The sequence below is a fragment of the Magnolia sinica genome, chromosome 3 (assembly GCF_029962835.1).
Source record: "Magnolia sinica isolate HGM2019 chromosome 3, MsV1, whole genome shotgun sequence".
Lineage (NCBI taxonomy): Eukaryota > Viridiplantae > Streptophyta > Magnoliopsida > Magnoliales > Magnoliaceae > Magnolia > Magnolia sinica.
Window position 1 is genome coordinate 62,372,869 of NC_080575.1, and position 25,341 is coordinate 62,398,209.

Consider the following 25,341-nt stretch of genomic DNA (forward strand, 5'->3'; position numbering starts at 1 on the left):
CTTGAAAGCTCCCAAATAAACTCTCGATTTGTCCTCTACTTAACATCTTGCTTAGGGCCTTGGCCACCATCATAGGAGGGGGGAGAGGGGATCCCCTTCAAAAATTTATTTGCAAAAGCCATCAAGTCAAAGTTAACAAGGTCCCCAAAAGTTTGGAAGAAGGCTTAAGGAAAGCCATTAGGGCCTATGGCTTTATTCTTCCCTAGGGCTCAAATAGTTTCCTTAACTTCTTTAATACGGATGAGGACCTCTAGAGCGGAGCCTCTTTCGAAGAGAGAATCAAAGACTAAATTATCAAGTAGTGGTCTCTGGATTCCCTCATCCGTGAGCAAGGATTGAGAATAATCAACAATAGCCTCACAAATGCGGCCTTTGTCAGCCAATTTAAACCCATCAACTAACAAGGAAGAGATGCACTTGGCCCGGGTTATTCTATGAAAGTATTTGGTGTTTTTATCACCTTCGTTTAGTCAGACTGCCCTTAAGCGCTAGCTCCACTTGATCTCCTCATCTCGAACCCTAGCTTTATAGTCAGAAGAGAACTTATCTCTATCAGCTCGCTCCAAATCAGACAACAGACCACCTTCTTCTTTTATGTCCAATGTCTGGATGATGAACAACCATGAGTCCCATCTCAAGTTCCCTGAGCCCAAACACTTTCTCGCTTCCAAGACATGAGCTTAGCCTTCAGCATATTTAATTCTTATAATAGCTTGAAATCCGCCCAGACTTTAACCTCAAAAGGAGACCACCGGTCACTAAGGACAGGAAACCCTCAACTACGTGCCATCCTACCTCAAATCTAAAGGGCTTGGGTCAGTTTAGCTCCTCAACCTCTAGAAGGACCGGACAATGATCCAACATGGATTAGGGAGATTGGATTGACTAGAAAGCGAGAAATGCTGAACCCACTTAGGGGAAACAAGAAACCTATCTAATAAGGACATGGAGGGAGGTGCTTGACCATTAGACCAGGTGAACTTCACACCCCCCATGGGGATATCTGATGCAGGACGTGAAATTAAATGTGGAATGCAAGAAATCAAGCTCATGATTATACCAATTTAAACAGTCAAAAAATTCCACATCCTACATACTATCAAACATTCAAAAAGGGGAATCTATGGGGGTCCAAGCCTACACAAGTTTAGGGCTGGATCAAATAAAATTATAAACCAAACAAGCCCAAAGGAGTGTAAGATTCATCCATTCTTGCAAAGGATTGTTTCCCCAATTCAAGAGATTCACCATGTTTCAATTCGGGAGAATCCAGGGTTTGCAAATTTGGGGATAATTGGGATTTGGGATTCTTTAGGGTTAAAGATTTGGATTTAAGTCTAAAGAGGAGGAAAATAGAGGAAAGATAGAACCTGAGATGAGCCACGTGCGTGGACAGCAGCTGGCCCTGGGTGCACGTGCGTGACCACTCGTCTGCACGTGTGTGGGGCTCACAAAGTCGGAAATCGACTCCTAGGCTAGGATCGGCCAGGGTAGGACTACCTTCATGCCAAATTTCGTGTCGATCCGATGCACGGTTTGTGTGTGGTGCTCCGCCGAAGTTTCAGCCCCTCAAATGGGCCAGAATCAGAAATTCTGTTTGTGTACTGTTATAAGATAGAACTTGGATACGAAAGAGGGTGAATCTAAAGGTGGAAGGGATGTAGAGGATGATGGATGTGGGGCATAATGAAGTGGGGATGATTCGGGTTGGTTGTGGCTTCGCACCACGGTAGTTAGCCCTTCGAGGAAGGGAGGGTTTCGCACCCAATTCGATTCTTCAACCCAAAGAGATTGAGAAGAAAACGTAGAATTTTTTATTCATAAACTTCATTGAGAATACCTATATGGGGTTGCTTATTTATAAGAAAACCCTAAACCCCAAAAGACAATTTTACCCTTACGCCATGTGCACACACTAATATTTAAAGCTGAAGTAAATAAAATAATAACTAATCTAAGCAATCAAAATTGTTCATGATGTTTCTAATAATGAGAATAGTCAAAAGAAGAAGAAAACGCAGAATTTTTTATTCATAAACTTCATTGAGAATACCTATATGGGGTTGCTTATTTATAAGAAAACCCTAAACCCCAAAAGACAATTTTACCCTTACGCCATGTGCGCACACTAATATTTAAAGCTGAAGTAAATAAAATAATAACTAATTTAAGCAATCAAAATTGTTCATGATGTTTCTAATAATGAGAATAGTCAAAACTCAAAATCCTAGATCATCTAAGGTAGTGGGCCACGATTATGAGATCCAATGGTAGAATCTATATGATGATTGGGTCCACTCTAATGTTCCATAGCGTAGCCCCTAATTGTAAGGCCCTCCAAAGATGTCGTCGTCGATCCAAATCGAAATTGGGGCCAGCCTCCTCAAATACGTGCGTAGGGTGGGGGGCGTGCGCATGATGTCCTCATCAACTCTCTCCTGTTGCGAAGATTTCGCCATCAGCCAAATAAAGCTTTTGAACTGTTCCAAGATGTTTGGATTAAGTCTCTGAAGCTCTTCAGTGAGCCACTTACTGTCTGAAGCTGAGCATGACTTCCACTTGACAAGGAACTTTTGAAAGCCGCTGTCCAACGTCGATACTATCTGATGGTCTAGAATATCCTCTAACTCCTCTCTGGATGTGGGAAGGGTAGGTATGAGGGGTAGAGGTTGGGTGGGTTGAGAAGGGGCCATGGATCAAGGGAAAGGTCTGGGGAATCAGGATGGTTAGGTAAAAAGGCTGGACAATGTATCAGTGGTCCCCTGAAATACAACTAGATCCTCAACATTGAATGTGGAACTAATTCCCATGGAAGGTGGAAGATCTACCACATACGCATTGGGACCGTTTCATTTTATAATTTTGAATAGTTTAACACTATGCGCGTGTAATTTCCGAACGGCTCCTTGATGGTACCGCTCTGGTCGGATGCAGACCATCACAGAGTCGCCTACATTGAATTCCTTGAATCGTTTATGTTGGTCTGCAGAAATTTTGTAATGTTCATTACTAGTATTGACCTTTTGCCTGATTTCTTGATGCAAATGAATGAATATGATGTGCAAAGGACACTGTAGACTCTGATGGCCTATGGGACATGGACATAGGGACAAGATTAATAGGCTTCCTAGGTTTATAACCAGTAACGACTTCAAAAGGACTTAAACCTGTGGATCTATTGACAGAACTATTAAATGCAAACTCGGCGATAGGTAGTACAATGTCCCACATCCTGGTGTGCTCCCCCATTAAATATAGGAGCAAATTTCCTAGGCTCCTATTGACCATCTCAGTCTGACCATTGGTCTGAGGGTGGTAGGTAGAAGAAAATTGGAGCCTAATACTCTTCATATGCTATAGTGTCTTCCAAAAATAACTCATGAATCGTACGTCACGGTCAGACACTATAGTTTTGGGTAACCCATGAAGCTTGACAACCTCACTAAAGAATAACTTGACAACATGAGATGCGTTAGAGGTCTTCGAACAAGGGATGAAGTAGGCCATCTTAGAAAAACGGTTCAGGACATTAAATATGGAATCGTGTTTCCGAATAGTCTTGGGGAGCCGAAGCACGAAGTCCATACTGATGTCCTGCCAAGTGGCAAATGGAACTGGCAAAGGTGTATAGCCCCATATTTTGCTTTTTCTGCTTTGCCAGTTGATAAGTACGACGCTGCCCTATAATTTCGGCCACGTCTCACTTGAGGCTTGGCCAATAGAATCTATCCTCTACAAGGGCAATGGTCTTGTCTCGACCAAAATGACTCGCAACCCCTCCTGAATGTAACTCTCAGACAAGAAAATCGCAGATGGAGGTGTGAGGTATGCATAAACGGTCACTCCTAAACAAATATCCATCCAATATCAAGTACTCACTACTAGCTCTTGACGGATTCCCTAACAACAATGCGTACACAACTCCAAAATCTGGGCACTCAGAATAATCCTCTCTGATACGCTTGAGCCCTGTGACTTTGACACTTATGGAATTGAGTAACGCAACTTGACGAATCAATGCGTCGGCAGGCTTATTCTCTACACCGGCCTTGTGCTTAAGCACAAAAGTGTACCCTTGAAGGAACTGGACCCACTTGGCGTGTCTAGGGTTTAATTTCTCCTGAGAGTTCAGATATCTCAAAGCCTCGTGATCTGAGGACAAGACGAATTCTTGCGGCAATAGATAATGACGCCAGTGGCGCAATGATTGCACACCGCATAGAATTCTGTCACAGGTGGAGTATTTTTGTTTCGCCTCATTCAGTTTCTCACTAAAAAAGGCGATAGGGTGCCCTTCTTGTCTAAGTACTTCCATGCTGACTCCTGACGCGTCGCATGCGACTTCAAAAGCTTTCGAAAAATTCGGAAGTCGCGTGATTGGTTCTTCAGTTATCTTGACTTTTATCTCCTCGAAGGCCTTCGAGGCCACCTTCGTCCATTGAAACTCTCATTTTTTTATGCAATCCGTGATGGGAGCCATAACGGAACTGAAGTCTTGAATGAATCGTCTATAGAAGGTGGATAAGCCGTGAAAGCTGTGCACCTCGTGAATACTGCGCGGTTCAGGCTAATTGATGATGGCCTCGACCTTCTCAGGATCCGTTGACTCTCTCTCAGATGACACAACAAAACCTAATAAGACAACACTGCTAGACATAAACGTACACTTCTTTAGGCTGGCATACAACTTTTCAGCTCTAAGGATCCCACAAACTTGCCTCAAATGGTTGAGGTGTTATTCCTTGGTCATGCTATAAATCAGGATATCATCAAAGTAGACGACCAGGAACTTCCCCATGAAGGGTCTCAACACTTGGGTCCAGTGTTTCAAATAGCGCCCGTAGCGTATGCTACATAGCGTACCGTGGCCGTAGCGCTACGTAGCGTCCCAAATAGCGTAAATCCCCTGTAGTGCACGCTACAGGGGTCGTAGCGAACACTACAACTACGTAGCCCGTAGCATCCGTAGCGTAAGCTACAATGTATTTTTTTACTATTTTAGTTTTTTATATTATTTTTTCACGTTTTCTTTGTTTCTAATGTTGAGGAATGAGACACTTGTATTGTACTTGATACTTTTAACTTATGGGATTTTTATTTCTTTTCATAATTGTGACTTGTGGTTTCAATTAGACATTCTTAATTAAAGTGGTTTGCTTAGGAAGTTGTTGATGTGATAATTATTTGATTTGGCTTATGTATGTGGATTGGCTTTTGGTAAATGATAACTAATAAATTTTTTAAACATGCTTATAATTGATAAAATGAATCATCTTTTAGGCATTTTTATATTTTTTTCCCTTTTTTTCACTATTTATTATATTTGTTCTATTTTTAAATTAAAAAATAGAAATATCGTGTAGCTTATGCTACACGCTACATATTTACGCTACACGCTATAGAGGGCTAAGCGCTACGCATCACGCTACCGTTATTTAAAACACTGCTTGGGTCATCACACGCATGAAGGTACTCGAGGCATTAGTCAGCCCAAAAGGCATAACAAGCCACTCGTATAGCCTATCCTTCGTCTTGAAGGCCGTCTTCCACTTGTCACCAGGGTTTATACGGAATTGGTGATAGCCACTTTTGAGGTCCATTTTTAAGAAGATAGTAGCATTGGCCATCATGTCCAACATGTCATCAAGACACGATATGGGCCATGGATTCCAAAGAAGACCCACTATAAGCTTGAAAAAATTTCCAAAAAGACCAAATTAACTGAAAAAGAACTCACCCATGTGTCTTCCTTATGCCCTAACGAGGGATTCCGCATGACTATAATTCCCCCTAACGCCCCATCAGAACACAGAGACACCCGATCAGCTGACTTATCCAAATGGACCCGACAACACTCGTGTTAATAGACTGGCGCTTAGACTCTTGCACAACAACAATACTAGCTTTAGACCTACAAATTGACTTAACGTGAATGCATTTTTTTGGGGGCATCCCAAGTAACCCTCAGACATTTCAAGCTATGATATTCATTGGACAACCATTCTGATCCCTCTACTTCTCTCACCTTGGGAGAACCTTATGAAATCCCCATCTAGGTTAACCCCTAGGTTGATGAGTTCCTTGCTGCCCTTAGCTAAACTTATGGATCTCTTTTGCACCATCCCGGTTGAGAGCTGAATGCCCCTTTATTCCATAAGTTGAAACAGAACAACATCATTTTTGTCATGATCATCGAAAACCACCCAAGAAGCCTCCCCGCATGATAAATAGGATCCCTTAACAATTTTTCCCCCTAATAGCAGCCCATAGACTTTCCATAGTTCCTGGAGAAAGGATTAGAGAGAGAAGGTTACTTTGGGGGGGGGGGGGGGCCCATCGCGTTGCTACACTTGTGAAGGCCGATAGACTAACACATATCATGCCAGGCCCGTTCCCATGAAAGAGATTAAGAGTTGAGCATCGGGAGAGAAATGGACAAGAGCATAAGTCTTAAGGGCCCCTAACTAATAGAAGCTATATCGAGCCGGGGGGGGGGGGGGGGGGGGTATGGTATCAGACGTGGGATGGTTAACCGCTTGCTCCACATTTAAGAATTGGAAAAAGGAACTTGCACGGTTTGGGGAAGATACATGATTGACCTGATAAGAATGACTTTCTGGCTCCAACTCCCAATAGCCCATGCAATCTGGCGAAAAAGTAGAAGTAGCAGCGCTATACGTGTTGACCTCGAAGAGAGATTCGCCACCCATAATAAATTTGTCTCCATCTCTTCTTGACCTGGGGGAGCCACATGTCGTTGCCTCATTGTCAGTAGGGAGGAAGAGAGATTGTTGATATCTGAATCATACATGCAAAGGTTGGCAAGTGATAGAAGGCTCCCATCATGATCGCCGCGTGTTGAACCTTCCAATGCCTTGGAAAACAAAGGTGGCGAAGGTTCCCTCTCCCTTTGACATGTGTCCATTACTCCACATGAGGCTGGCATAGATATAACAGGACGACTGCCCCTGATTATTGCATTTAGATTCAGCAGAGATTTACTAGAGGCCAACTGTCTATCAACAAGGACAAAAGCGGCCAGGTACAAGCCACGTATACCACACAATACATGCGGCATGCGCATATCGACATTAGCATGAACACATGTTGTAGATCGAACTGCTCATCTACAGAAGCTTCGAGAGATTCTATCTTGTTCCTCCACATGGGACGTCTCTCATAGACACCTGTCTACACATGGAGAGAAGCGAAGAATACAAGACAACAAAATGGATGGACCGGATTTGCCAGGTGTCCCTCATTTGGGGAATTTGATGAAATGGATGGTCCATGTGTCCACATCCTCTCAACAGTCGGTTTCGCATGGGAAGGAGGGGCCATTCCCATCTCACACGAATACCTCGAGAGACTAGGTGGTTCATGGGAATAGTAAGGAGCAGGACCACCGAAGGGGTTGTAGCCCGCGACCTTAGACACCTTTTTGTGCCTACTATCATGGACTCTGACTGGAGGAAACCCAAATAACTGCCCTGAAACATCCTCATGGATCACCCTGACCTTCAACTTCACCTCACCAACAGAAATAGGGACAGAAGGGGGAGTTGCAATTGCATGTTTTAACCTAATACGTATGTGGGCCCATCGGAGCTCCTCGACCTTAAGGTGACATTGTCAATGGTGATGGCATCCCCAACATTGGAACTGATAGCCACTAGAGCCTCCTCATATTAGAATTTTAGAGGCACATTAAAGAGGCAGAATTAGACAATAGAACGACCGAAAAGAACTAAGAGATGAATTCCTATCCTTCCCCTTCTTTAGCCTTAAGTCCCGTCCACCACATTGCAAAACTCTATTTTGATAGGGCCAAAGATTTCCATTCAACAACTCTCACCAAAGATCTCTGGTGAATATAAGCTCACTTTTGTAGGGCCAAAGATTTCCAATCAAATTCTTGACCCTATGGCTGAAGGCAGTGTGACAAATATTGCCAATATTTTTGTGGCAATTTGATTAAATGATACTATCATGATGATATCATGATATTTTCAAAATCTTAGCTGCTTTTTAACTTTTTGCAATTTCTTTGAGAGATAATTGCAAATTTATTAAAAGAAACTGCCAAAAGATGGTAAAGAACACAACCCATAGCTAGGCCAAAAACCAAGTTGAAAGATTAGTGGGCGCAACTGCTGTAAGGAGCCCATTCCGAAACAACACTTTTCACTAAGAAAATGATCTCTTCAACAGATGGATCCCTGTCTTGAAAACATCGACTGTTTCGGCCTTTCCTAATAAACCCGAAAATACCCATGGCAACATCCCTCCAAATGGCTTTTCGTGAATTAACCACTACGGCTTTGTAGCAAGCCCGATAGTAGATGGTCAACATACATCACCCAAGACACATGGAAAAGGGAGATGAAGTGATACCAAAGTTTGCATGTTAAGGGACAATGAATAAAGAGATGGTCGATCGATTCCGCATCGCCCATACACATCACGTAGATGTTGGGGAGGATCAGGGATTGCCTTTGAAGGTTATCGATGGTTGACACTCTTTTCCTTCCCATAAGCCAAACAAAAGCCTCAATCCTCGGAGGGGTGCCATACGACTAAAAGTGTGACGCAAAGAAAGACGGAGAAGCCAGCTTAGAAATCAATTATAAAAGGATCGCACCAAGAATACGCTGGAATTATGCTCTTCCCAAATCATCAAATCTTCTTCCTGAGGTGAAGGCGCAACTAACTTCAGGTGATCAAGGTACTAATGAGCTCCTCGAACTCATCATCCGTGAAATTTCTCCAGTGAGGTGGAGACCAAACAATGGACGCTTCCTCTATGGAGTAGCAACGATCAACTACGTTGGAACGGTCTGCGACAATACTAGCAATGCTTGGCAAAAGATCTTGCAACGGCCTTTCACCACACCACATGTCTAACCAGAAGTGTGCATTCCCTTTTTCAAGGGCAAAGGAAATGCCTTGGCAAAACTTATGCTCGGTGGCAACAATAGTCTTGCAAAGATGGGAAAGGTGGTAAAGTTAGGAAGACTTTATGCTCCAACCACCCATTTGAGTTCTGTATTTGGATACAAGAATCTCTCTCCAAAGTTTTCCGGTCTCCAAACTAAACGGACCTCCAATGCCACTTTCCAAGAAGGGCATCATTTATAAGACCTAGATCTTTCAAGCTAGCCGCTCCCTCACTTAAAGTTTTGCAGACTTTTACCCATTTGAGCAAATTAAACTTTCTTTTTTCGTCGGGCACCTTTTAAAAGAAATCTCTCATTGTCTAGCCTATCTAACACTGATTTAGGGCACTTAAAAAGGGACATGAAATAGATAGACATGTTAGAGAAGGTTGTTTTAATAGGAGTCAAATGCCCGTCCAATGAGAGATGGTTCCAAGAAGAGAAACTCCTTTCAATTCTTTCTATGACCTTGTCCCAAAGGTACTCTGTTGACTTCTCTATGCACAGAGGCAACCCAAGATAGGTAGAGGGGAAAACTCCGCATCTACACCCAAAATAATCCGTAAAAGGAGATGACTCCTCTCTCTCAAGATGGATCCCCAACACTTCATACTTGGCCGCATTAACATTTAAACCCGATACCACTTCAAAGCAAATAACAATCTTCCGAAGGTTATCAACTGCCATAAAATCTACATTGTAAAAGAGGATCGTGTCATCCACATATTGGAGATCGCTAACTTACACCCCTCTCCCCCCCACCACCTTGAATTCACCAATTAGACCATTAACAGTGTAGGCACAAGACCTACTTAGGCCCATTGTAGGCCCAACCCACTTAAGCCCATCTAGGTCCATTGTAGGGCCCGACAAGATATGGGATCATAGCCCACTGTATAGCCCAACATGTGCTGATTTTTGGGTTGATTATTTATAGATTTGGGGATTATAATTTTCTGTTTTTGGAAAATACGAGGGGTTGATTTAAAGATGTGATGAGTGTGTAATTGATATGATTGAAGATATGAGTTGGATTTAGAGATTTAATTGCTTTCCATGTTCGCTTTTCATTAGGCTTTTGCCCTATGAAGAAAGATTAGCTTAGTTTACAATAAGTTGTGATTGATTCTCTTAGTTGTAGATATTGCAATTAAGGATCTTGATGCAGGACAATTTACCACTTGCTCTAAAAGCTTGAACTGATAGAGCAGGGCAAATCAATCCCTTTATCTCATAGCCCAGGCCCCACATCCCATGGGTTAGGACCTTGGCTGCACTCCCCTCGTGGGCCCAACTTCACATGGGTTCCACTTCACATGAGCCACCTGCCTTACACGGGTCGCCCACCCCCAGTCTGCCCCTGCATCCCATAGACCTCCCGCTCTGATACCACTTTGATACAGGACAATTAACCACTTGCTTTAAAAGCTCGAATTGATAGAGCATGATGAATCAATCCCCTAATCTCATAGCCCAAGCCCCACATCCCATGGGTTGAGACCTCAGCTGAACCCCCCTCGTGGGCCCCACTTCAAATGGATTTCGCTTCACACGAGCCACTTGCCTCACACGGGACGCCCACCCCGAGTGTGCCCCTGCATCCCACAGGCCACCCCACTCGAGCCTAGTGTGAAAATGCCCCTGCATTGGATTCCTTTAGGATCTATAAAAGGGTGGTGGTGGTGTAGGAGCACTCGAATAATTTTCTAAGTATGGTTGTTATTTTTGTAAGAGAAAAAGGTTGATATCAATGAAAGATCTCTCCTTCTTTACTCCATATATATATATATATTAATTTCTTTGCAATTTGGGTATTGAGATTTCATTAACTCGATAACCAGTTTGCACCATTTTAGTATTAGAGCAGGGTTGTCTTTGGGATTTTTTGACTTTACACTATCTTCTAATGGCTTTGAAGGGGTTGACACAGGAAGAGTTTGTGCAACCCAATTGATTTGCACACTCATGGAGCGAGTAGATCAACTCACGCATGTGGTAGAAATCCTCATTAATCAAGTGGGGGACCTCCAGCATGGAGGAAATCCATAGATCGAAGTTGGAGCATTTGAACACGTAGGAGGAGGTCCCTACTAAAGTCCTAACCAACTATGGGTGGTCTTGGTTTATGAAGACGCCAATGATCGAATCTTTCGATTGTTGGAATGTGATAGAGAGCCTGAAGTTAAGGTAGAAAGTCTAGAATTCCATGGCCGGTTGCATGCTGACGACTTGATTGATTGGCTAAGCAAGGTGAAAAAAGTGTTCGAGCACAAGGAAGTCGTAAATGATCGGAAGGTGAAGTTAGTAGTTGTGAAGTCTTCCGGTTGCGCGTTAGCATGGTGGGATGATCTCCAAACTGAACAAATCCATCAAGGTAAGGAGAAAATAAATTCTTGAGAAATGATGAAAAAGAAGTTAAAAGGGAAGTTCTTACTTGCAACTTGAGCCTGTGACCTCTATCAAAGATGTCACAATTTACATCAAGATAACAAGTCAGTAAATGAATACACCGAGGAGTTCCATATCTTGACATTAGGGGCATGGTTTTGTCAGTATGAAGACCAAAGATTTTTAGATATCTTAATGGTCTTAGCCCAGATATTAGAAATGAATTGGCTTTCAAAGATGTTCTTGAAATGTCCGATGCACATACACTTGCGTTGAAGGCCGATGAGATAATTAATTGAGGACTTGTGAGACGATTTGGTGCCCTATGAGGGCCGTCATTGATGGGGCAACATGTTAACTTCCCACGTAAGGCAACTACAGGGCTTCCCATAGGTCGAGGGACAATGGGCCAATGTCCAATAATAAGCCAAGCCCCAACCTGGGGGAGCATCACATTGATGTAGCTAAATGGGCCAACATCCAATAATAAGCCAAGCCCCAGCCGGGTTCAAGTCTACCGAATCTTACGCACTACCGAATGAGTCTAGCTAAATATGCTTAGCTCCACTGACAGGTTACCAAGTTACTACAGAATGGTTTAATTCGGGAAAGCATGCTATTGTGTACTGTTTCTGCATTATTAACCCCTAAGAAAGATGGATCTTGGAGGAAGTGCGTGGATAGTTGTGCGATCAACCAGATTACTATCAAGTGCCAATTTCCTATTCTTTGCTTGGACGATACGCTAGACATGTTGTATGGAGCAAAGGTCTTTTCAAAGATTGACATGCGGATTGGATATTATTAGATACATATTCGGCCTGGGGACGAGTGGGAGATTGCATTTAAGACTCGAGATGGATTGTACGAATGGCTCATCATGCCTTTCGGCCTTTCAAATGCGCTAAGACTTTCATGAGGATGATGACAGAGGTACTCTTGCCCTTTTATGGGAAGTTCTTAGTTGTATATTTTGATGATATTCTTGTTTTTAGCCCTAATGCATTTGTTTATCTTTTGATCATTTCCGACAAATATTTGATGTATTACGGAGGGAGTCACTATTTTTTAACTTGAAAAAGCACTCATTCCTTGTCGATAGTGTTGTGTTTTTGGGGTATTTTGTGTCTGCAGAAGGGATCAATGTTGATCAAGAGAAAATCAAGGCCATTGCGTAGTGACTCACCCCACGAACCCTTTCAGAGGTTCGTTCTTTCCATTGCTTGGCGACATTTTATCGAAGCTTTATCCGGAATTGCAGCACCATCGTCGCACTTGTCACTAATTGCATGTAGGGAGGCAAGTTCGAATGGACTAAAGCAACGGATTGAAGCTTCAACACCATAAAAAAAGATGATAGAAGCTCTAGTTCTTGCACTTTTGGACTTTAATAAAGTCCTTGAAGTGGAAAGCGGCACTTCAAATGTTGGCATTGGTGTGGTGTTGAGTTGGGAAAGAAAGCCATTACTTTTCTTTAGTGAGAAGATTAATGATGCACGGAAGAACTACTACACGTATGATCTCAAGTTCTATACAATGGTCTAGGCACCTTGACATTGGAGACATTACTTGATTCATTTGGAGCTCATTTTATATTTGGACTATGAGGGTTGAGATATCTCAACTCCCAAAAGAAGTCGAGTGCTAATCATACGAAGTGGACAACTTTCCTACAAGAAAATACCTTCCTTTTACGTCATAAAGGTGAAAGCCACAACAAAGCAGCAGATGCTTTGAATAGGAGAGTGGTTCTACTATGAATTCTTGTCGTGAAGGTCATCGAATTCGAGGCATTAAAAGAACAATACAAAGGGGACCCGATTTCTGGCTTTCACCTTCAGGCATTAAAAGAACAATACAAAGGGGACCCGATTTTTGGCTATGTACTTGACAGGTGATTGGATGGCCGAGATCTAAAGTGTGAATTCATCTCACACTATGGATATCTATTCAAGGGTTCTCGCTTATGCATTCCCGGGGGATCAATTCGAGAAAAGATCCCATTTGAGCTATACGGAGGAGGATTGGGTGGACACTCTCGAAGGGATAAACATTGGTCATGGAGGAGAAAAAAATACTATTGGCCTCGTATGTGGCATGACATTGAACAGTTTGTAGCATGATGTTGCCAACGCCAAGTTTTTGAAGGTCATGTGTAAAATACCGGTCTTTATACGCCACTTCCCATTCTAGTCACGCCTCGGGTGGATATTTCTATTGACTTCATTCTTGGTCTTCTCAAGACTCAAAGGGGGGAATATGTTCAATTTTCATTGTGTGGACCGTTTTTTAAGATGGCCCACTTCATTCCATGCAAAACGACCATGGATGCTATGCATATCGCTGACATATTTTTCAAAGAAATTGTGCGACTTCACGGGGTACTAGAGACTAACTTCTGACTGTGATTTGAAGTTTGTGGGTAACTTCTGGTGAACTTTATAGAAGCGATTGGGGACTAAGCTTCAATTCTCTAGCGCATATCATTCTCAAACAGACAACCAAACTGAGATGGTCAATAGGAGTCTTGGTAACCTCTCCAGCATCGTAGCCGACAACATATCCCATTGGGACTAGGTTTTATCCCAAGTCGGGTTTGCTTATAACAACTAAGTGAATCATACTACTGAAAATCTTCATTTGAGATGGTAAATGGGAGAAGCCCACATCATGTACTTGACTTAGTACCATTATCGGTAGAAGATCAAGTGAGCGAAGATGTTGATGCTTTTGCCATGCATGTCCAAGATGCGCAAGTTCAAATAAAGAATAGGATTAAAGACAACTGTACCAGGTACCAACAAGCTGTGAATGAACATCGGTGTGAGAAGATATAAAACGAATATGACTTAGTTATGGTCTATCTCCGCAAAGAAAAGGTTTCCGAGGGGAGCTTACCTTAAGCTTTAGTCTAAGAAGATCGGTTCATGCCGAGCCAAGAGGAAGTTGGATAATAATGCTTATGAAATCGAGTTGCCAGATGACTTAGATATCTAACCGACTTTCAATGTGGGGACCTATTCGAGTACCATGGCGAGCCATTTGATGTGCAAAATGAAGCCAGTATCAATATTAATAAACAACTCCTAAAGAAAAAGAAGGAAGAAGTTGAACAAGTATTGCAAATGAAGACTGCTAACACTCGATGGGGCTAATACAGGCAATTCTTGTTGAAATGGAAGAACAAGCCCTATTTTGAATGCGTATGGATCACGAGCGATGAATTAAAAAGATTGGATCCGGACTTGTACTACTTGTATGAAGCTTCTAACTTGTCGGAGTCGAGTTCTTTCCAACTTGGGGGGAAAGATGCAGGCTCACGGCCTACATAGGATCATCTAGGCCCACCATAGGGCCTAACCTACTTAAGCCTATCTAGGCCTACCTACTATAGGGCCCGACAAGACATAGGATCAAAGCCATCAAATCAAAGTTACAGATTTGAGAATAATAATTTACTATTTTTCGGAGATATGGGGGGACTGATTTAAGGAATTGATAAGGTTGTAATTGACATGGTTGAAGATATGGGCTGGATTTAAAGATTTAATTGCTTTCCATGTCTGCTTTTCATTATGCTTTTGCCATACGAAGAAAGATTAGATTAGTTTGTAATAAATTGTGATTGATTCTCTAAGTCGTAAAGGTTTCAAGTAAGGATTCTTTTAGGATCTAGAAAAGGGGGGTGGTTGTGTTGGAGTTAGTCATTCAAATAATTTTCTAGGTGTGGTCCTTTAAGTTTTATAAGAAAATTTTTTGATATCGATAAAAGCTCTCTCCCTCCCTACTCCATTGTTCTTATGAGTGTGTGTGTGTGTCTATATATATAATTTCTTTGCAATTTGGGTGTTGAGATCTCATAGACTTGATCACTGGATTGCATCATTAACCTCGGCTTTGTGGAGCATCTTGCTAAATGCTTCCTCAACCACTACAAACATACAGGGGGAGAGGGGATCACCTTGTCTAATACCATGAGAAGCCTTGAAATAATCGAAGGGGGACCCGTTGATCCGAATGGAAAAAGATTGAGATTGAGTACATGCTTGGAACCAACCTCTCTGCAACCAATTCTCTCAGGCATATAATCTAAGAATTTCCAATCAACATGGTTGTAGGCTTCTTCTATATTGAGCTTGTAAACTAAACCTTGCTTCCCTTCTTTTTGTCCGAAGGCGATGCATTCATTTGCGATGAGGGTGGTAGCAAGTATCTGTCTTCCCAAGACAAAGGCTCCTTGATTTTTTGAGATGACGCTGGAGAGGATGCTTTTAAACTTGAGAGCCAACACTTTAGCTAAAATTCTATATGGGCTTCCTATAATGCTGATAGGATGAAAACCTTTTAATAGTTCCGCACCTTCTATTTTGGGAATAAGAGCTATAAACGTCACTCCAAGGTTGTCTAAGAGGCGGCCTTTATTGAAGAATTCTAAAATAAATTTCATCACATCTCCACCAACCATTGACCAAAAATGTTGGAAAAAAATCATTAGGAACCCGTCCGGACCGGGGGCTTTGTCGCCCCACATGGAATCAATCGCAGAGTTAACTTCTTGACCCAAGATAGTCTTCTCAAGGGCATATGCATCTTCAATAGCGACACAGGAAAACTCCAAATTGTCTAGCTTAGGTCTATTCCATTGGTTAGAAGTAAACAACATTTTGTAAAATTGGACCATAACATTGCTTATTTTCTTTCTTTATGAGGTTTTAACACCATCAATCACCAAGGAACTAATCTCGTTGAACCTGATGTTTTAAGTATCGATGATATCGGCCAATATAGCCTACGATATATCTTGTATCCCACCTGCGCGATACCAAATGCACAAGTAGTGGGATATATCCCACATGTTTGATTCAGTGAGCATTTTTTATTTTCGATCCTCCCCCCCTGGTAAATCATGTTAAATCAGTGTCAAATTGTTACAAATCCATGATTTTTCATGTTTTGCATGAAAATTCATGGATTGTGAGCTTCGATTTTGAGATTTGGAGGAGACGGGCTGTGTTGCCGAAAATTAAAAAAAATCAAAATTCTGAATTTCTCACAAATTGGTTGCAATCTGTCTAAAAATAAAATCAAACGTGTATGTAACCTGATTTAGTGATTCTTCTTTTGCTTTTGAATGTATTGCTTGTGTTTCCACACGTCTTCTTACATTTGTAAATTATGTTAATAGACTTTGAATATACTCGCATCAATTCAGTTAGACAATGCATAAATTAGGACCCCTTACAAAGAAAACCTATTATGTGCACTTGTTTTTTGTAATATTTTGATTTATAAGTGTATTGATGTCTTTTTTAACAATCACTGAAGTTTCGTTGAAACTTTGACCAATTTCCCAATGTTCCCCCATGTATCCAACAACAGTGATACATTACGAGATACAATTGATTTATCCCATGCAATCACCGATATGTATCCGTATTCTAAGGGGGTGATACGTAACGCGATACCGGTATTTCGAATATTTGTTGAACCTAGCCTGAGCTCTAGCCATATTGTGGAAGAAACATGTGTTCTCATCCTCTTCCTTTAACCAAAGGGCTCTGGATTGTTGGTGCCATTTGATTTCCTCATCTTTGGAGAAAGATGTGTATTTAGCATTTAAATCCGCCCTTTCCACCCTATCTCCCTCCAATAACACTCTTGCTTCTTCCTTGACATCAATCTCATTAATCTTGCTTAAAATGGACTCAAATTTTGCTTCTCTAGCAACCAGAATTTCCTTTTTCCAGATTTTGATATTTTCTTTTAACAGTTTGAGCTTGTAGCCTAATACAAAACCAGCATAGCCCTCCACCTGAAAGAAAGACCACTATTCTGTAATCAGCTCCTTAAAGCCTTCAATCTCCAACCATGCCAGCTCGAACCTGAACGGTTTTGGGCCCCAGTTATTATTAGCCACTTCCAATAAAATGGGCCTGTGGTCAGATATAACTCTCAGAAGTGTCGATCGTGATTTTAACAGAAAATTGATTAGAAGTTAAAACAAGTTATATATATATATTTCAAATTTGAAAATTATTTACTAATTGTAATGAATGTTTTAAAATATTTTGTTTTCGCTGAGATTTTGTCATAATATCGTGAGAAAATCTTCAAAATTTGAAAATCTACCGGGAAATTGTTGAAATCAAGATTTATCACTCTGGCCGAAGGCACATCAGGGTCCTGTTGTGGTGGCACGGGTAAAAAGGAAAAAAGAGGAGCATCAGACAACTCCACATCTCAAATGAAAACCTTGAGGGTCTTTATTCTAAACTGTTACTGAAAGTACGTTTTAATCCTAGATGATTTAAATCATTCTTGAAACAATGTGACAATTGGGTTGAAGCCTGCTTAACTGTAGATTAAAGATTAAAGAGAATGGATTGCTCAAATGAAATTCTAATTTATGCTTCGTGTTGCTAGTCTTGTAAAGAATGAAGTAATGAAAGTTTTATGGAATTATTACATCAATTTCTGAGCGTAAGTTGAGCTATAGATGTCCCTTTTTTTTTGGGGGGGGGGGGGGGGTGGGGGGTGGGGGTGGGGAATATGACTTAACCAAATTTATGATAATCAATTGTAGAAAGCAAATTCACAAAAGTAATTAATATTGAAAAGTTGATTTCAATTGAGTCATAGGACAACCTTCACCTAAAATCTTAGGTAGGACAACCTTATTTCACGATGTCCTTGATATCAATATTTCAATATGATAAAAACAAAAATAAGATTATCAATCACCACAATACACACAGAGTTATAGTGGTTCGGTGTTCAACAAACACCTACTCCACTCACAAAATTTCTACTCCACGTAATTTTGACTTTCCATTATTTTCAAGGTTTTCACAGGGTAACCTCAATAACCACTTACAGTTTTTGTGATTTTCACAGGCTTATCACAACAAAACCTCAAGTGATTTTCATGAGCTTATCACTAAACCTGATGAGATTTCCGAGCAATCTCAATAAACCCAAACCGAAAGTAGTTTACTGAAATTAAAAACTTGTCTTCTTGAAGACGTGAGTTGAAGCGAAGATATCGATGGAGCCATTGAAGTTGAAGCTTCAGTAGATGTAATGATCATTTTTCTTAGATGAAGATGAACCAATGTATGCACAACCAAGAAGGATCTACGGATATATGATTTTTCAAAGAATAAAACCCTAAAAGCTGCAGATTCAATTATCTAGTCTCAAGTTGAGTTTTGGGTACTCTCTAATTGAATTAATCACTACTAGTGGAGAATTGAATAAGCTACAAAAATAATATAAGAATGACAATGTAAATAACTTGAAAAAGAATATGATTTCTCTCTTTTGTTTCTAGAAGTTCTCTCTTTTTTCGTACTTTGAAACAATGAGAAACAATCTCTATTTGTAGCCAAAGATATGGATCTTCGGTCAGCCTCAGAATCCCTTCGGTTGGCCAGAGTTCCTCAATTCTGTTCCAATGGCTATCAGATTTCGTGGGATTTGATTTAATCCAAACTTAGGCTGGCTCGAGCCAAACTTCGGCTGGCTAGAGACGAGGTTCAACTGGCCTAAGATTCTGGGAAATAAAAAATATGCATTGTTGTAAACTTGACCTGGGTCACTCTCGGGCTGACCCGAGCTGGTGTGGCTGATCGAAGACGAGTCGGGCTGGCCGAAGTTTCATAAGAATCAAAATTATTTGTTGCTGGAAACTTGACCTAGGTTGATCTCGGACTGACCCGAGATGGTTCGGCTGGCCGAACACCCTTGAATTTTCATGTAAAAATGCCATAAGATAAATCTTAGAAAACCATTAATATGTACTTTAACTTACGATCTTTCCTAAGGTCTTCTTTAGGAAATCCTTCCGAGCCTTCTAATGTTGAGTCGCGCTCTTATGTTGAAATGTTAAAGAGAGTTGTAGGGTGCCGAAGTTCCATACACTATACATTTTGTCTACGAAATTTGCCAACATACTAGTGTGCTTAAAACATTAGCACTTACACTGAGGTAGGTGGAGATGTGATAGATGGTGAGAGTAAAAGAATCTTACTCTTTTGTATCTATAATTTATTGGTGATCTTTTGTATTTTATAAAATTTTAGAATGATTGAAAACTGCTTGATTGATTATGAACATAACCAAGTAACCACAAGAAGTCTTCCCACATGAGTTTATTTTCAGATCGATATATAAGTGTATCTTAACTTACAAATCAGTCTATGAGTGTATTTTCAGATTGATATATAAGTGTATCTTAACTTACAAATCATTCTTAGTTTGCTTTGTTGGATGTGTTATGTTGATTGTTAATTGTTCATGGGTTCTTGCATCTTAGATTGATCAATACTTTTTCTCAGTGTGAAATGACAGGGGTTGTAGTTGATGTTGGAGACGGGGCTACTCATGTTGTACCTGTTGCAGATGGTTATGTTATTGGGAGCAGCATCAAGTCCATTCCTATTGCTGGGAAGGATGTTACTCTCTTTATTCAACAACTCTTGCGGGTACAAGGCCCTATACTTTTATCTTTGTACATTTTCTAATGTCATCAAGATTGTCCCTCTACTCATGAACATACAAATGATATGGTATCCATATTAAGCTCAGTCTTAAATCTCTTCTTGTGCTGATTTTCTTAGTCAATGATTTGTTTGCAAAATTTAAGTTGAGTTATGCTTTCCATCTGTAAGCAGGAACTGTTTAGATAGTTGTATTTTGCCGGAACACATTCTTAGTTAAATTTCCTCACTTTAGGCTTGAGCCGGTACCTCTTTGCATTTGTTATGGACAAGTGAACTAGGCATTTGTAGGAAGAGATCCCATGGTGCTTGTTATCTGCAGATGACATGGTTTTTATTGACAAGATGAGCGAGGGCATGACACAAAGCTAGATTTATGGAGGGGTGCTTTACAATCTTAAGTTATTTGGACTAACATAGTGTATAGGGAGTGCAATTTTAGTGACAGTAGAAGTGAAAATAATGAATTAGTTAAAATTGCTGACCAAGAAGTTTCCCAAAACGACCACTTACGATGAATTAGTTGAAATTGCTGACCAAGAAGTTTCCCAAAATGACCACTTACGAAACCTTCAGTTAATGACGTAAAGAGATTGAGAAGGATGTTTGATGGGGACATCACACGCACATGCACGCCGCCCCCTACGCACGTATGGAAAGAGAGGGAGGCCCCCACCGTCGATCTGGCTCAATGACGACATTCAGGGAGGGCCTCTTAGTTAGAAGACGGAGTTTTGGTTCATTAGAGTCGGCCCGATAATCAAGTAAAGCCCATCATGGGATTTCATGATCGGGGCCCACTAGTTGGATTAAGTTCATACTTTAGGTTTTGCTTATTTATATTATTTAGAACCTCATGAACGCGTTAGATTTCTTTGATTGATTTTTATTTTAGTCTACTTCATCGCCAAGTAATAGGTTGTGCACATGGCGTGAGTTTTGGGGTATAGGGTTTTCTTATAAATAGGCACCCCTTTTAGTTCTTTTAATTTAATGAAGATTTATAAAAATTGCTGCGTTTTCCTGCTCCTTTTCGAGTTACGAAAACCTAATTGGGTGCGAAGCCCTCCCTTCTTCGGAGGGCTAACTACAGTGCTGCGAAGCCACATCTATCTTGATTAGCCCCCACTTTCTTCCATCTATATTTATCTTCTCCTACAAGCATTCCATCAATAGTTGCAGTCGTTTTTCTCTCTATAGTAGATTTTCAGAATCTGGCCCTGCCGGAGGGCTAAAACTTCGGCAGAGCACCATGCACAAACCGTGCATCGGATCGAGTTGATATTTGGGGGTTTTGGAGTCTATCCCTGGCCGACCAGGGCCAAGGTGGCCTTTTTCTGAATAGTGGGCTCCACACACGTGCTGCCGTGATCACATGCACGTGCGTCTGGGCCATTGTTGTTGTCCGCGCGCGGGAACTATCTTCCGGTTCAGGTTTTCTTATTATTTTACCCTCTCATACCAGTTTTTCATAAACCTTAACCCTAGATTGCAAGATCCTTAATTTATTTACCCCTTTTCTCACCCTAGGGTTCCTTGAATTGAAATTGCTAAATCCCTTGGATTAGGGACTGATTGTTGTGCATGTGTGGATGATTACTGCTTATCTTTGAGCATCGTTTGGTTTATAATTTTAACAGATCTAGCCCTAACATGTGTAGGCCTGGACCTGCATAGATTCCCCTTAATTGAATGGTTTGGACTTTCATGTGGGATATTAAATTTGTGTAATTGTTTCTGAACTAACGTGATCTTAAGCCTGAAATCTCGCACATCATATTTGAATTGCATGTCCTGCATCAAATTTGGTATCAGAGCCTGGGGTTCTTATAGGGGAATGCATTACATGTTTAGGGTTTAGTTGTTTATGTCCATTACACATCAATTCTCATCATATATGGCTGTTTAGAGGTCCATAAACCCTGACATAAGTTGCTGAAATTTTCTGTTATCCCCTTATTTGAATTATTTTAGAAATTAACTTAGCTTTCTATTTCCAAGTTTAGAAACTTTCCTTTTCTGTTTTAGAAACTTTCTTAATTTGTTTTTAGAAACTAATTTCCTTTCATTTTTCTTTTTTTAGAAACTACTTTACTCTTTCTTTTTAGAAACTTACTTCTATTCTTAGTAACTTTCCGTTTTCTTTTTTTAGAAACTAGGTTGCTTTTTTTAGAAACTTTCCTAATTTGTTTTTTATTTTTTATTTATTTTATTTTATTTTATATAGAAACTTTCCTAATTTGTTTTTTTTTAGAAACTTTCCTTTTTTTCGTTTTTAGAAACTAGGTTGCTTTTTTAGAAACTTCCCTAATTTGTTTTTAGAAACTTTCCTTTTTTCGTTTTTAGAAAATATGTTGCTTTTTTAGAATCTTTCCTAATTTGTTTTCAAAAACTTCCCTTTTTTGTTTTAAGAAACTAGGTTGTTTCTTAAAAAAAAAAAAAAAATCTTATATTTTAACAACTATATTGCTGAATTTTGGTTTGCACCCTACACTAAACATGGAACAACTGCTAGAGTCACTAAACAAGCTGTCCCAGCAGATCTGAGTCTTTGGATAAGCGCTTGGAAATGGACTAATGCTTTGAACAGCTTGATGTGCGCATTACTCGACTAAAGACCATCGCTAGGACAAACCCCACGAGTAGATGTCCAATCTCAGGCAGGTGGCCTGGAGGATAGACCAATGAATGGAGTTGGTCAAGGAATCAATTATGGGCGTGCACCCACCCCATGAGAGACATCAAGACCACTATTTTGAGGGGTACAGCATATGTGGCCTTGTGGCTAGAGAGATTGCACCAGAGGCTAGTGTAGAGTCACCCACTGAGGCCATTCCGGTGGTGGATGAGTTTCGTGATGTTAATGTTTGTCTTGATGATCTATCGGATGAGTCTCCTCCTAGGAGGGATATAGAGCACACAAGAACATGGGACACCATAATATCTACAGCCGAGTTTGCGTTTAATAGTTCTGTCTATAGGTCCACAGGTCTCAGTCCTTATAAAGTCGTTACTTGTTATAAACCTGAGAGAAACCTATTGATCTTGTCCCTATGTCATTGTCCCATAGGCCGTTAGAGCCTGCAGAGTCTTTTGTGCATCACATTCATTCATAGTATTAAGAAATCAGGCAAAACATCACCACTAGTAATGAACATTACAAATTTTCTGCAGACTAGCATAAATGTTTTAAGGAATTCAATGTAAGGGACTCTGTGATGGTCTGCATCAGGCTCGAGCGGTATCCTCCAGGGGCCGTTCGTAAGTTACACGCGCGTAGCGCTGGACCCTTCAAAATTATAAAACGTAACGGTCTCAATGCGTATGTGGCAAATCTTCCACCTTCCATACGAATTACTTCCACATTCAATGTGGAGGATCTAGTTGTATTTCAAGGGGCCATTAATGTCTTGTCCAGCCTTTCACCTAACTATCCTGATTTTCCATAACTTTTCCTTGATCCATGGCCCCCTCCCGACCCATTTTCCCGGCCTCTACCTCCCATACCTACCTTTCCCGACCCATTTTCCTAGCCTCTACGTCCCATACCAACCTCTCCTGACCCATTTTCCCAGCCTCTACCTCTCATACCTACTCTTCCTGACCTTTCTTCCTAACCTCTACCTCCCATACCTAACCTTCTTACACCCAGAGAGGAAATAGGGGATATCATGGACCATCAGATAGTTTTAACGTCGGATGGCGTCCTAAAACTTCTGAAACAAGGCAATTAGAAATCCATCTAGGTCGGGAGTCTTCTCACTGCCTAAATCATCAACCATTTAGGTCGGGAGCCTTCTGATAAGGGCCTGGACTATAATGGGGACATCACGCGCACACGTGCACGCACACCGCCCCCTACACACGTACGGAAGGATAGGGAGGGCCCCACCGTCGATCGGCTTAATGATGACGTCCAGGGAGGGCCTTCTAGTTAGAAGATGGAGTTTTGGTTCATTAGAGTGGGCCCGATAATCAAGTAAAGCCCATCATGGGATCTCATGATCAGGGCCCACTAGTCGGATTAAGTCTATACTTTAGGTTTTGCTTATATATATTATTTAGAACATCACGAACGCTTTAGATTTCTTTGATTGGTTTTAATTTTAGTTTACTTCATCGCCAAGTAATAGGTTGCACACATGGCGCATGTTTTGGGGTATATGGTTTTCTTATAAATAGGCACCCCTTTTAGTTCTTTTAATTCAATGGAGATTAATAAAAATTGCTGTGTTTTCCTGCTCCTTTCCGAGTTACGAAAACCTAATTGGGTGCGAAACCCTCTCTTCTTCGAAGGGCTAACTACAGTGGTGCGAAGCCACATCTATCCTGATTCGCCCCAACTTTCTTCCATCCATATTTCTCTTCTCCTACAAGCATTCCATCAATAGTTACAATCGTTTTTCTATCTATAGCAGATTTCCAGAATCTGGCCCTACAGGAGGGCTGAAACTTTGGCGGAGCACCACACACAAACTGTGCATTGGATCAAGCTGAGATTTGGGGGTTTTGGAATCCATCCTAGTTGACCAGGGCCAATGTGACCTTTTTCTGAATAGTGTCCCCACACACGTGCGGCCGTACGTGCGGCCGTGATCACACGCATGTGCGTTTGGGCCATTATTGCTATCCGTGCGTGGGAACTGTCTTCCGATTCATGTTTTCTTCTTATTTTACCCTCTCATACCAGTTTTTTATAAACCATAATCTTAGATTGCATTATCTTTAATTTATTTGCCCATTTTCTCACCCTAGGGTTTCTTGAATTGAAATTGGTGAATCCCTTGGATTAGGGACCGATTGTTGTGCATGTGTGGATGATTACTGCTTATCTTTGAGCATCGTTTGGTTTATAATTTTAACAGATCTAGCCCTAACATGTGTAGAATTGGATCCGCATAGATTCCCATTAATTGAATGGTTTGGACTTTCATGTGGGATATGGAATTTGTGTAATTGTTTTTGAACTAACGTGATCTTAAGCCTGAAATCTCACGCATCATATTTGAATTTCATGTCCTGCATCAATGTTGCCCATAGAATTCAAGCTGGGTGGAAGAAATGGGAATGTGCCTCCGGAGTTTTATATGATCGTCATGTACCACTCAAACTGAATGGAATTTTATAGGATAGTTGACCAGCCATGCTTAGTGGAGCAGAATGTTGGGCAGTTAAGGAACAACATGTTCATAGGATGAGTGTAGCTGAAATGAGGATGTTGAGATGGATCAATGGCAAGATGAGGAAGGAAAGAATTAGATATGAATGCATTTGTGGAACTTAGGAGTAGCACCAATAGGTAATAAGATGAAGGAAAGCAGATTTAGATGGTTTGGTCATGTGCAATGGAGATCAAGAACCACACTGGTTAGAAAGTGTGAATTGGTACAAGTTGGTGGCTCTAAAAGGGCAAGGGGAAGGTCCAAAAGGTCGTGGATGGAGGTAGTAAGAAAGGACTTGATAAGCTATGGTCTAACCGACGGTATGGCCCTTGCTAGAGTGGAATGGTGCAGCAGGAT

At 41.0% G+C, this 25,341-nt stretch overlaps 1 protein-coding gene across 3 annotated transcripts in view; it reads left to right on the plus strand.

Moving 5' to 3' along the window:
• The window catches only part of LOC131239966 (actin-related protein 3), a 97,799-nt gene that overhangs the window by 22,222 nt on the left and 50,236 nt on the right, over positions 1 to 25,341 (plus strand). For all 3 annotated transcript variants that reach the window (XR_009168538.1, XM_058237941.1, XM_058237942.1), the window contains exon 4: positions 19,661 to 19,807. Coding sequence is in view for 2 of the 3 variants with exons in the window: in XM_058237941.1 (XP_058093924.1) it covers positions 19,661 to 19,807 (147 nt within the window). In the remaining variant the exon portion in view is untranslated. The remainder of the gene's footprint in view (positions 1 to 19,660; positions 19,808 to 25,341) is intronic.